At 48.5% G+C, this 14,467-nt stretch overlaps 1 protein-coding gene across 1 annotated transcript in view; it reads left to right on the forward strand.

The window, feature by feature from the left end:
- LOC122367137 (beta-1,4-glucuronyltransferase 1-like) overlaps positions 1–13,980 on the forward strand; it is a 31,298-nt gene extending 17,318 nt beyond the window's left edge. Inside the window, exons 3-6 of the mRNA XM_043339958.1 lie at positions 10,652–11,513; positions 11,635–11,823; positions 12,221–12,346; positions 12,566–13,980. Of these exons, the coding sequence (XP_043195893.1) occupies positions 10,677–11,513; positions 11,635–11,823; positions 12,221–12,346; positions 12,566–12,811 (1,398 nt within the window). The 5' untranslated portion in view covers positions 10,652–10,676 and the 3' untranslated portion in view covers positions 12,812–13,980. The remainder of the gene's footprint in view (positions 1–10,651; positions 11,514–11,634; positions 11,824–12,220; positions 12,347–12,565) is intronic.
- The last annotated feature ends 487 nt before the right edge of the window (positions 13,981–14,467 follow it).

A 14,467-nucleotide genomic window follows, 5' to 3' on the forward strand; every position in this document is an offset into this window, starting at 1 on the left:
GTCATTTAAGCCGGATTTTAACCATGAAGTTAAAAAGCCACAAGCTTGGATTCTGCCACGGACGTTAGATCTGGATGAGCTCTACATTTTGCACATACTTTGGAATTCGTGGGTTTTTATTTTCGCGACGTTATGCGGTTCCCCGTCATTTAAACCGGATTTTAACCATGAAGGCGTTGAGCCACGAGCTTGGATTCTTCCACGGACGTTAGATCTAGATGAGCTCTACATCTTGCATATACTTTGGAATTCGTGGGTTTTTATTTTCGCGACGTTATGCGGTTCCCCGTCATTTAAACCAGATATTAACCATGAAGTTAAAGAGCCACGAACTTGGTTTCTTCCACGGACGTTAGAACTGGATGAGCTCTACATTTTGCAAATACTTTGGAATTCATGGCTTTTTATTTTCGCGACGTTATGCGGTTCCCCGTCATTTAAACCAGATATTAACCATGAAGTTAAAGAGCCACGAACTTGGATTCTTCCACGGACGTTAGATCTCGATAAGCTCAACATTTTGCACATACTTTGGAATTCGTGGGTTTTTATTTTCGCGACGTTATGCGGTTCCCCGTCATTTAAGCCGGATTTTAACCATGAAGTTAAAGAGCCACGAGCTTGGATTCTGCCACGGACGTTAGATCTGGATGAGCTCTACATTTTGCACATACTTTAGAATTCGTGGGTTTTTATTTTCGCGACGTTATGCGGTTCCCCGTCATTTAAACCGGATTTTAACCATGAAGTTAAAGAGCCACGAGCTTGGATTCTTCCACGGACGTTAGATCTCGATGAGCTCTATATTTTGCACATACTTTGGAATTCGTGGGTTTTTATTTTCGCGACGTTATGCGGTTCCCCGTTATTTAAACCGGATTTTAACCATGAAGGCGTTGAGCCACGAGCTTGGATTCCTCCACGGACGTTAGATCTGGATGAGCTCTACATTCTGGATATACTTTGGAATTCGTGGGTTTTTATTTTCGCGACGTTATGCGTTATAACGTTATAAATGATATCGCGACGTTATCATTTAAACCAGATATTAACCATGAAGTTAAAGAGCCACGAACTTGGTTTCTTCTTCCTTCCATTCGTGTTAGTTTTGATCAGAGATGATGTCTTTAAGCATTTATACCAGGTCGGGTCAGGTCAGGTCAGGTCAACCGGTAGGGGTTGTGACGGGTATTCGTAATACGTGTCAACCACCTCTGACAGCTCTTCTTAACATGTTACGAAGGCACCAAAACTACTTCGTAAATGTTCAAATGGTTGCTAAATTCGAATTCAGCTCCAAAAACTAGCCTAGAAACATGTAAAACTCGAAAAAGTGAACCGACGTCACCAAAGGTCAATGACCTGACCTGACCTTCAGGTAACCTTGACACCTAACCTAATGTATGGAGCAACATCAAATCACATTTTTGAACGTTTGAAACCACGAAAAGCTTGCAAACGCGCCGCTAATGAGAGCCGACATACCTACGCCGAATCGCGATTACGGCCAAACATGGTCTCGGAAAAGAGGTCACAGGTCAAAGGTCATTTGGGTCAGGGACATAAAATTATCAGGGTAGGTGTAAAACTGATGAATGCAAGGGTACTGAAAGTTCGTCGCGATCGGCCGCTTTTTACGCGAGTTATTCGCGAAAAACCTTAGGGGGGGTTGCATCAACCCGCACCCCCCCCCCCCCTGTGCCGGCGAGGGTTAACCATGAAGTGAAAGAGCGACGAGGTTGGAATCCACTAGTGACGGGTCATCTGGATGAGCTCTACATTTTGCACATACTTTGGAATTCGTGGGTTTTTATTTTCGCGACGTTATGCGGTTCCCCGTTATTTAAACCGGATTTTAACCATGAAGGCGTTGAGCCACGATCTTGAATTCTTCCACGGACGTTAGATCTGGATGAGCTCTACATTTTGCATATACTTTGGAATTCGTGGGTTTTTATTTTCGCGACGTTATGCGGTTCCCCGTCATTTAAACCGGATTTTAACCATGAAGTTAAAGAGCCACGAGCTTGGATTCTTCCACGGACGTTAGATCTCGATGAGCTCTACATTTTGCACATACTTTGGAATTCGTGGGTTTTTATTTTCGCGACGTTATGCGGTTCCCCGTCATTTAAACCGGATTTTAACCATGAAGTTAAAGAGCCACGAGCTTGGATTCTTCCACGGACGTTAGATCTGGATGAGCTCTACATTTTGCACATACTTTGGAATTCGTGGGTTTTTATTTTCGCGACGTTATGCGGTTCCCCGTCATTTAAACCGGATTTTAACCATGAAGGCGTTGAGCCACGAGCTTGGATTCTTCCACGGACGTTAGATCTGGATGAGCTCTACATTTTGCATATACTTTGGAATTCGTGGGTTTTTATTTTCGCGACGTTATGCGGTTCCCCGTCATTTAAACCGGATTTTAACCATGAAGTTAAAGAGCCACGAGCTTGGATTCTGCCACGGACGTTAGACCTGGATGAGCTCTACATTTTGCACATACTTTGGAATTCGTGGGTTTTTATTTTCGCGACGTTATGCGGTTCCCCGTCATTTAAACCGGATTTTAACCATGAAGGCGTTGAGCCACGAGCTTGGATTCTTCCACGGACGTTAGATCTGGATTAGCTCTACATTTTGGATATACTATGGAATTCGTGGGTTTTTATTTTCGCGACGTTATGCGGTTCCCCGTCATTTAAGCCGGATTTTAACCATGAAGTTAAAGAGCCACGAGCTTGGATTCTGCCACGGACGTTAGATCTGGATGAGCTCTACATTTTGCACATACTTTGGAATTCGTGGGTTTTTATTTTCGCGACGTTATGCGGTTCCCCGTCATTTAAACCGGATTTTAACCATGAAGTTAAAGAGCCACGAGCTTGGATTATTCCACGGACGTTAGATCTCGATGAACTCTATATTTTGCACATACTTTGGAATTCGTGGGTTTTTATTTTCGCGACGTTATGCGGTTCCCCGTTATTTAAACCGGATTTTAACCATGAAGGCGTTGAGCCACGAGCTTGGATTCCTCCACGGACGTTAGATCTGGATGAGCTCTACATTTTGGATATACTTTGGAATTCGTGGGTTTTTATTTTCGCGACGTTATGCGGTTCCCCGTCATTTAAACCAGATATTAACCATGAAGTTAAAGAGCCACGAACTTGGTTTCTTCCACGGACGTTAGAACTGGATGAGCTCTACATTTTTCACATACTTTGGAATTCGTGGGTTTTTATTTTCGCGACGTTATGCGGTTCCCCGTCATTTAAACCAGATATTAACCATGAAGTTAAAGAGCCACGAACTTGGATTCTTCCACGGACGTTAGATCTGGATGAGCTCTACATTTTGCACATACTTTGGAATTCGTTGGTTTTTATTTTCGCGACGTTTTGCGGTTCCCCGTCATTTAAGCCGGATTTTAACCATGAAGTTAAAAAGCCACAAGCTTGGATTCTGCCACCGACGTTAGATCTGGATGAGCTCTACATTTTGCACATACTTTGGAATTCGTGGGTTTTTATTTTCGCGACGTTATGCGGTTCCCCGTCATTTAAACCGGATTTTAACCATGAAGGCGTTGAGCCACGAGCTTGGATTCTTCCACGGACGTTAGATCTAGATGAGCTCTACATCTTGCATATACTTTGGAATTCGTGGGTTTTTATTTTCGCGACGTTATGCGGTTCCCCGTCATTTAAACCAGATATTAACCATGAAGTTAAAGAGCCACGAACTTGGTTTCTTCCACGGACGTTAGAACTGGATGAGCTCTACATTTTGCAAATACTTTGGAATTCATGGCTTTTTATTTTCGCGACGTTATGCGGTTCCCCGTCATTTAAACCAGATATTAACCATGAAGTTAAAGAGCCACGAACTTGGATTCTTCCACGGACGTTAGATCTCGATAAGCTCAACATTTTGCACATACTTTGGAATTCGTGGGTTTTTATTTTCGCGACGTTATGCGGTTCCCCGTCATTTAAGCCGGATTTTAACCATGAAGTTAAAGAGCCACGAGCTTGGATTCTGCCACGGACGTTAGATCTGGATGAGCTCTACATTTTGCACATACTTTAGAATTCGTGGGTTTTTATTTTCGCGACGTTATGCGGTTCCCCGTCATTTAAACCGGATTTTAACCATGAAGTTAAAGAGCCACGAGCTTGGATTCTTCCACGGACGTTAGATCTCGATGAGCTCTATATTTTGCACATACTTTGGAATTCGTGGGTTTTTATTTTCGCGACGTTATGCGGTTCCCCGTCATTTAAACCGGATTTTAACCATGAAGTTAAAGAGCCACGAGCTTGGATTCTTCCACGGACGTTAGATCTAGATGAGCTCTACATCTTGCATATACTTTGGAATTCGTGGGTTTTTATTTTCGCGACGTTATGCGGTTCCCCGTCATTTAAACCAGATATTAACCATGAAGTTAAAGAGCCACGAACTTGGTTTCTTCCACGGACGTTAGAACTGGATGAGCTCTACATTCTGGATATACTTTGGAATTCGTGGGTTTTTATTTTCGCGACGTTATGCGGTTCCCCGTCATTTAAACCAGATATTAACCATGAAGTTAAAGAGCCACGAACTTGGTTTCTTCTACGGACGTTAGAACTGGATGAGCTCTACATTTTGCACATACTTTGGAATTCGTGGGTTTTTATTTTCGCGACGTTATGCGGTTCCCCGTCATTTAAACCGGATTTTAACCATGAAGGCGTTGAGCCACGAGCTTGGATTCTTCCACGGACGTTAGATCTAGATGAGCTCTACATCTTGCATATACTTTGGAATTCGTGGGTTTTTATTTTCGTGACGTTATGCGGTTCCCCGTCATTTAAACCAGATATTAACCATGAAGTTAAAGAGCCACGTACTTGGTTTCTTCCACGGACGTTAGAACAGGATGAGCTCTACATTTTGCACATACTTTGGAATTCGTGGGTTTTTATTTTCGCGACGTTATGCGGTTCCCCGTCATTTAAACCAGATATTAACCATGAAGTTAAAGAGCCACGAACTTGGATTCTTCCACGGACGTTAGATCTGGATGAGCTCTACATTTTGCACATACTTTGGAATTCGTTGGTTTTTATTTTCGCGACGTTTTGCGGTTCCCCGTCATTTAAGCCGGATTTTTACCATGAAGTTAAAGAGCCACGAGCTTGGATTCTGCCACGGACGTTAGATCTGGATGAGCTCTACATTTTGCACATACTTTGGAATTCGTGGATTTTTATTTTCGCGACGTTTTGCGGTTCCCCGTCATTTAAACCGGATTTTAACCATGAAGGCGTTGAGCCACGAGCTTGGATTCTTCCACGGACGTTAGATCTCGATGAGCTCTACATTTTGCACATACTTTGGAATTCGTGGGTTTTTATTTTCGCGACGTTATGCGGTTCCCCGTCATTTAAACCGGATTTTAACCATGAAGGCGTTGAGCCACGAGCTTGGATTCTTTCACGGACGTTAGATCTGAATGAGCTCTACATTTTGCATATACTTTGGAATTCGTGGGTTTTTTATTTTCGCGACGTTATGCGGTTCCCCGTCATTTAAACCAGATATTAACCATGAAGTTAAAGAGCCACGAACTTGGTTTCTTCCACGGACGTTAGATCTGGATGAGCTCTACATTTTGCGCATACTTTGGAATTCGTGGGTTTTTATTTTCGCGACGTCATGCGGTTCCCCGTCATGTAAACCAGATATTAACCATGAACTTAAAGAGCCACGAACCTGGATTATTCCACGGCCGTTAGATCTGGATGAGCTCTACATTTTGCACATACTTTGTAATTCGTGGGTTTTTATTTTCGCGACGTTATGCGGTTCCCCGTCATTTAAACCAGATATTAACCATGAAGTTAAAGAGCCACGAACTTTGATTCTTCCACGGACGTTAGATCTGGATGAGCTATACATTTTGCACATACTTTGGAATTCGTGGGTTTTTATTTTCGCGACGTTATGCGGTTCCCCGTCATTTAAACCGGATTTTAACCATGAAGTTAAAGAGCCACGAGCTTGGATTCTTCCACGGACGTTAGATCTCGATGAGCTCTACGTTTTGCACATACTTTGGAATTCGTGGGTTTTTATTTTCGCGACGTTATTCGGTTCCCCGTCATTTAAATCGGATTTTAACCATGAAGTTAAAGAGCCAAGAGCTTGGATTCTGCCACGGACGTTAGATCTGGATGAGCTCTACATTTTGCACATACTTTGGAATTCGTGGGTTTTTATTTTCGCGACGTTATGCGGTTCCCCGTCATTTATACCGGATTTTAACCATGAAGGTGTTGAGCCACGAGCTTGGATTCTTTCACGGACGTTAGATCTGAATGAGCTCTACATTTTGCATATACTTTGGAATTCGTGGGTTTTTTATTTTCGCGACGTTATGCGGTTCCCCGTCATTTAAACTAGATATTAACCATGAAGTTAAAGAGCCACGAACTTGGTTTCTTCCACGGACGTTAGATCTGGATGAGCTCTACTTTTTGCGCATACTTTGGAATTCGTGGGTTTTTATTTTCGCGACGTCATGCGGTTCCCCGTCATGTAAACCAGATATTAACCATGAACTTAAAGAGCCACGAACCTGGATTATTCCACGGCCGTTAGATCTGGATGAGCTCTACATTTTGCACATACTTTGTAATTCGTGGGTTTTTATTTTCGCGACGTTATGCGGTTCCCCGTCATTTAAACCAGATATTAACCATGAAGTTAAAGAGCCACGAACTTGGATTCTGCCACGGACGTTAGATCTGGATGAGCTCTACATTTTGCACATACTTTGGAATTCGTGGGTTTTTATTTTCTTGACGTTATGCGGTTCCCCGTCATTTAAACCGGATTTTAACCATGAAGTTAAAGAGCCACGAGCTTGGATTCTTCCACGGACGTTAGATCTCGATGAGCTCTACGTTTTGCACATACTTTGGAATTCGTGGGTTTTTATTTTCGCGACGTTATTCGGTTCCCCGTCATTTAAATCGGATTTTAACCATGAAGTTAAAGAGCCAAGAGCTTGGATTCTGCCACGGACGTTAGATCTGGATGAGCTCTACATTTTGCACATACTTTGGAATTCTTGGGTTTTATTTTCGCGACGTTATGCGGTTCCCCGTCATTTAAACCGGATTTTAACCATGAAGTTAAAGAGCCACGAGCTTGGATTCTTCCACGGACGTTAGATCTGGATTAGCTCTACATTTTGGATATACTTTGGAATTCGTGGGTTTTTATTTTCGCGACGTTATGCGGTTCCCCGTCATTTAAACCAGATATTAACCATGAAGTTAAAGAGCCACGAACTTGGTTTCTTCCACGGACGTTAGAACTGGATGAGCTTTACATTTTGCACATACTTTGGAATTCGTGGGTTTTTATTTTCGCGACGTTATGCGGTTCCCCGTCATTTAAACCAGATATTAACCATGAAGTTAAAGAGCCACGAACTTGGATTCTTCCACGGACGTTAGATCTGGATGAGCTCTACATTTTGCAAATACTTTGGAATTCATGGCTTTTTATTTTCGCGACGTTATGCGGTTCCCCGTCATTTAAACCGGATTTTAACCATGAAGTTAAAGAGCCACGAGCTTGGATTCTGCCACGGACGTTAGATCTGGATGAGCTCTACATTTTGCATATACTTTGGAATTCGTGGGTTTTTATTTTCGCGACGTTATGCGGTTCCCCGTCACTTAAACCGGATTTTAACCATGAAGGCGATGAGCCACGAGCTTGGATTCTTCCACGGACGTTAGATCTGGATGAGCTCTACATTTTGCACATACTTTGGAATTCGTGGGTTCCTATTTTCGCGACGTTATGCGGTTCCCCGTCATTTAAACCGGATTTTAACCATGAAGTTAAAGAGCCACGAGCTTAGATTCTTCCACGGACGTTAGATCTCGATGAGCTCTACATTTTGCACATACTTTGGAATTCGTGGGTTTTTATTTTCGCGACGTTATGCGGTTCCCCGTCATTTAAACCGGATTTTAACCATGAAGGCGTTGAGCCACGAGCTTGGATTCTTTCACGGACGTTAGATCTGGATGAGCTCTACATTTTGCATACACTTTGGAATTCGTGGGTTTTTATTTTCGCGACGTTATGCGGTTCCCCGTCATTTAAACCGGATTTTAACCATGAAGATCAGCTCAAAAGTTAAAATAAATGTCATATTCGTGTTCAGCATGGTCAACTTAACCCATACCATGAATCTGAAGTGATTTGGAATTCGTCGCTGAATACGTATACGTATACGTCGCTAAGTTCACGGACATATAATTGGATTGCATATTCATCACTGATCAGTGATCACCTATGACCTAGCTATGCATATTGTATTGCTACTTATGATACCTACCAGTTGTTGTTGTTGCTGCTGCTGCTCCCTCCGGCCCCCCACTAGGGGGGCGTAGCCAGACGGCTCAGTTGGGCTCGAAAGCCGGCGGCCAAGGCCGCCACCACGCCGTCGTCCTGTAGCTCGGTCACCGTAGGGTGGATCGTGCCCACTCGTGCCAGGCGGCGTCCCGCCAGCGCCGGGCAACGCAGCAGGACGTGCCGCGGGGTGTCGGCCTCCTCTCGGCACACACGGCACAGCGCGGCCGGGCACCTCACGGAGCCACACTGCTCGCATTCGGGCGTCGGTCGGCGGCCGATGTGGTGAAGGTACTGCTCCGAGCAGGACCAGTGGCCGGCTCGGAGCTGGTGGACGTCAATAGCAGAGCAGCGGTCTTCGCCCTCCACCGGGCCCGGCAGGCGGGAGCCCCAGATCTCCTTGTGCCACCCGTCCGGCCAGGCCTCCCTCCACCTCGTAGAAGCTGAGCGGGCAGCCGCTCTGGTCACTGTGGTGACATCTATGGGTGTGTCCTCTTGTGGCAGGGCACTGGCCTCCTTGGCGAGGCCGTCCGCTCTTTCGTTCAGCGGCAGCCCACAGTGCGCCGGCACCCACAGCACCCACGCAGTGGGCTCCAAAGTGTAGCGGCCGGTCGAAAGAGACGCCCAGGAGACGCAGTGTGGCACCACCGGTGACCTCCGCTCCGGCGACCCGGATGGAGAGCCTCGATGCGTCGCGAGCCCACTGAGACAGAACAAGCGCCTGGGTCTTCTCCCCAGCGACACGCATCTTCCATCGGTCAGCCCACGCGGAGATGGCGTCCGCTGCTTGCTGGGCTCGTCTCCCCGCCTGCTCTATTGTGGCTCCGCTGCTGAGGGTCGCTGTATCGTCAGCGTACATGAAGATTTCGGTACCGGGAACAGACCTCAGGGCGGTGATCAGGTCCGCGGCCCACAGCGTGTAGTGTGGGGGCCAGCACACTGCCCTGGGGGAGGCCGGCTCGGTAGGGGCGCTCTCTGCTTCTTGTGCCGTTGACCACCACAGCCGCTCTACGGTCTCGGAGAAACGCCCAGACCCAGTTCGTCAGGCACTTGGGCACTCCGAGCCGGAACAGTTTCAGTCGGAGCATCCTGTGGTCTATGACGTCATAGGCTCTGGATAAATCAAACGCAAGCAGGGCGAACTTTTCGGCGGTCTTCCCGTCGACCAGCTTTCCCTTTGGTTTCGGCCTGTTCCAACCATCTTGCACGCGCTGCACGAGTCTAGCCAGGTTTTCCTCGGCCGATCTGCCCCGGCGGAAGCCGACCTGCTCGCATGGGATTAGGTCGTCACGCTCGACTATGTGTGTGAGTCGTGCAGCGACCAGTCGCTCGGCGAGTTTGGCCGGGTGGCTGATGAGGGCGATCGGTCGGTGGCTGGAGGTCAGTTTCGGGTCCTTCCCTGCCTTGGGAATCGGGACGATGGACGCCCGCCGCCAGGCTGACGGCGTGAGACCCGAGGCCCAGGTCTGATTGATCAGGCGGAGGAGCGCGGCCTTGGCAACAGGGCCCAGGTGGCGCAGGTGTTCCGCGCAGATATCATCCGGGCCCGGAGCCTTCCGGCACTTCATGTTTGGGAGCTGCGCTTCCAGTTCCTGGGGTGTAAACGGAAAACAAACCCCGGAGCGGGCGCCTCCACACTGGCACTCTCTTCCGTTGAGTGTCCTCAGTTCCGCCTTGGTCTTGGTATCCTGGCGTTTGGCTCGTACTTGACGGCTCACGTTGGCATAGGTCCTGTTGAACGCCTCGGCCTTGTCTCGGTCCTCCACGGCGCAGCGGCCGTGATCCCCGAGAGCCTGACCAGGCGGGATCTCAACAGCCTCTTCCATTTTCCGTAGGATCTTGTGTGATACCTACCTTGACCTGAGGACTGAGCTGCATCACAGTTTGGACTGCTGCAGCCTGCATTTGCTTAATTTTATATTGATATATTTTATTTGAGTACCTAGATATTGGCATTATGTGAGAACTCATCAACAGAATTGATGCATGTTTTATGGAAGTTGAGGAACATTTCTTACTATTGAACCTACAGTAGGTATATGGCATGCTATACCTACTATAAGCCTTGCCAGTTTGCCACTATGACCAGCCAACCATGCTCATTTGTTTTTGTTTTTTCTATGGCTTTTGTCATTGGTGTCAGTGCTGGTACCAACAATTTTGAACTGGAAACAGCTTGCATATTTTCCTCTGACAATTATCCCTCTCCCTTGTGCAGGCTATTCTGAAGTGCCGTGGCAGCAATGCTCCGAGTTCATGGCCGACGGCTGTGCTGTATCCGGCTGGCCGCTGCCTTCCTGCTAGTCTCCTTTGTACAAGTGATGTGGTCTCCACTGCAGCTGGGCGTAACTCAGCATCATGTGATCAGGACACCTATCACAGTGCGTCCTGCTGCTCTGACCGAGCCATCTACCAAGGAGGGGGCAGAGCTGCACTGCTCTGACCTGAACGCCACCTCTGTCGACGGCGTCCGCTGGACCCCGGTGCCCTCCCCGCAGCTGGGCGAGGCCGGGCCGTACTGCGTCCTCTACAACTGGCTGCTGGCGGCCCTGCAGCCGGCGGCCAACCAGAGCGTCACGCTGTGTACGCACGCCACGGCGGATGGCGCGGCGCAGCACGCGCCGCTGCTGGCTGCCGCCTGGTCGGCGCCCGTCTCGCTGGCCGTCTTCGTGCTGCCGGGCGAGGCGGGCGCGTTGGCCGGCCGGCTGGCCTACCTGCGCCGCTGCGACGCCTCGTTCCGGCGCCACGTCAGCGTGCACCTGGTGTTGGAGCGGCGCCGGCCGCCGGCGCTGGCCCGCCTGCCGGCCGTGGCGGCGCAGGGGGCCGACTGCGAGCGGCCGCCTGCCCCAGCCGAGCCGTCCCGGCGCCGCCAGCTCGGCCTGCCCTACCCGGTGAACGTCGCGCGGAACGCGGCCCGCCGCGCCGCGCGCACCCGCTTCGTGCTCGTGTCGGACGCGGAGCTGGTGCCCTCGCCGAGTGCGGTCACCATGTTCATGGACATGCTGGCGAGGCAGAGCAGAGACCAGGCTCTGCTTGCGGGCCGAGTGCGGTCACCACTAGCAAACGCCACCAACAAACAGGTCAGTGTCCTTATCACTGAACTGACTGGGCTTCCGAGTTCTGAGCTGTGTGCTATAAATATTCCTGCTGGTGTTGCTATGTTCCCGTGACTGCCACTCTGCCATGTTACCTAATTCACAGTATCGCCGGGTGTACGTGCTGCCCGTGTTCGAGGTGCAGAACCGGCTCCCCACCAGCAAGGCGGACCTGATCCGTATGGCGCAGGCCAAGGAGGCGGTCTGGTTCCACCGCTACGTCTGTCCGCACTGCCAGAAGTTCCCCGGTGTGAACCAGTACTTCAGCCGGCCGTTCACACCAGGAAGATTACAGGTTAGAGTCATGGGAGTGACTGGATAGACTGCATGCTAGAGTGGAACAGACTGTAACAGTTCTGGAGAGGTCTCATGATCCATTCGGCTTGGAGGCGTTATGTGTCGTGAGCTTGGTTTGCGACTAAATATGTGGCATTGCCATCAGTTGTGCGTGAAAATAATGGCAATAATAAAATATAAATAGTAAGGCATCTATCACTGATCAATTTACGTCATGACCAGTCGATTAGGAAACATAACTTGAATGGTTTATTCGCTATTCGGTTTTCCTCCCGACGGCTGCACAAAATACCGACGATCGTCTGTATGGGTCCGGGCGACCATTCCGTATTTCGCCACGTGTGTCTCGCCGCTGTCCCTCCTGCTCTGCTGACTGCCTGCTCCACTGTTGGCAGCCGCTCAGCATCGTCAAACGGGAGGTGCCCTACCACCGCTGGGAGCCCATCTACATCGGTACTCAGGCGGAGCCGCTCTATGACGAACGGCTCAGCTGGGAGGGCAAACAGGACAAAATGACACAGGTCAGAGTCCCCTCACGGATGTCGGTCTGTTTTGGAAGGAGGCTGGAGACATGTTCATTAGCTTTACTTCGTATATTACTGTGGTTTATCGTTAAAATGGCTTACAGTGACACCGTATCGCCTGGCCCGTGTCTCCCGCGCGATCAATCTTCCTGTGTTTGAATTCAGGTATGACCCAAGCCCTGCCCTGACCCATGCCCCGACCCATACACCGGTCAGATGACGGAGCTGTGTCTGCGCGGCTACCGGCTGGTCATCCTGGACCAGGTGTTCCTCACGCACGTGCCGCAGCCGGGCGGGATCCGCCGTCAGCCGGGCTTCACCGACCCGTCAGACGTCTGGCGCGCGCGCTTTGTCTCACAGAACCAGCGAGTCTACGATAGCATCATCCACGGTCTGAAGCTCAAGTATGGCGGCGACACCAAGAGGTGTGTGGTCAATACGAGGAAAGTGAAAAAGGCGTGATCTCTGTGGGCAGCAAGGGGAGGAAGTACCGACTCTAGTCATGAATGACGTACTTCATTATGGTATTTCAATTTTCAGTGCCTTAGTCCAACGGATTTTATATCAATTGTCAGCGGCTTGTGTTCGGGAATAAGAGTGATAAATTCAGATGATCTCATTGTAGTGATCTCATTTTAAGTCGAATGAATTAGTTAGTGTATTGGAATCCGGAACTGACTTGAACTTGAGCGCTCAGCTTCCAAACCTCAAAAGTTATTCTTGGCTCAACGCATCCTAAAATAATTGCGAACTCAAGTCTTCAAAGCTGTTGATACATTTTGAAAACAAGATGAATTCGGTTGTCGTACAATCAGTCAGCAACTGTTTTCTTTCCTTGTTACACATTCTAACAGAAATGCAGGGAAACAATGAAAAGAAGCGATGCGGTAATCATGTTTATGTTCAGTGGGTCCCGAAATTCCGAACTTAACATATGTCTGTCTGATAAGTGTGTGATGATTTTTGCATTTACGACTTTCTAGAGTGATTATTAGATACTTTCAGGAGTGATGTTACTCGCCGCCAAAGCGTACAAACTAGTTAAAACAGTGCGTGGTTACTGTAGCATGCCAGCTGTTAGGTTACACGATGTGTTCTAGGTGTCGTTGTTTCGATGCATATTTTCGAATGAGATATGCCGCCTTGGATATGCCTATCATGCGAGCTCTCGTGACACAACACCATTCTTTGTTTTTGCATGCACCGCCGTTACGTGCGCTTTCCAAAACATTACCTTTTTAACCAATTATATCAGGCGTGGTTGGCTGAATCCCGTCTGAATTAATCCATTAGATGTAGAATCTATCCATGGTTGGCAGTTATACCATTTGTTCTTCGTACACATCGCAGGGCATCATGCAAGTGTGGTGATCGATTATCTGGCTATTTCATCGTGTGATATTTTCATTCTCATTGGCCCACTTTAGGGCGTTGGTTGTTGAACAGTATTTATAAAATGCTGTGTCGAGTGATACTCCACCGTGTGTTCGCAAATATAGCCAAATGTGCAATCATGTGCAATGTACAGCTTTACAACGAATGCTTGTCTGTTCGATTTGATGTTTATGGATTGTCACCTTTTGCTACGGTCGCCGGTTTTCTGGCAGACAATATATCCCAGCACCATGGAACTCCTTCTCTCACATCTGAGACGGGTGCCTTCCTGGAGTAGGAGTGCCTTCCTATACGCACCCACCACGCGGCGGTGGCGTGGCAACCTATTGACCCCCGTGGGAAGTTCTCGTCGCCATCGGGGGCGGCCGCGGTCGCTGCATCCATTATTAAGCCTGGAGCTGCAGTAGTGGTCAGTCGCCGGTGCTGACATGTAGGAACGTAGGCGACGTTATGACATATACTCGTACGCACCAGGCAAGGTAGTAAATGACACGGCCGCAGTCGACGGTCGTAGTCATGTCAGATAGATGTCGCTCCTGCCCGACTGTTGGCATGACCGGCCAGTCGCCATGGTAACAGAGACCCCGCATCGCGTGGATACAGTGAGCACAGGAGTCGCACCGTATCAGGTTTGGAGCAGCCCTGCTAATAATCATAGACACCCCGGACTCTTCACTTGCACTGGGCGGCTGTAGTTACCAAGCAAGATACACAGAACAGAAC

This window comes from Amphibalanus amphitrite, unplaced genomic scaffold (assembly GCF_019059575.1).
Source record: "Amphibalanus amphitrite isolate SeventyFive unplaced genomic scaffold, NRLGWU_Aamphi_draft 000853F_arrow, whole genome shotgun sequence".
In the NCBI taxonomy this organism is placed as follows: Eukaryota; Metazoa; Arthropoda; class Thecostraca; order Balanomorpha; family Balanidae; genus Amphibalanus; species Amphibalanus amphitrite.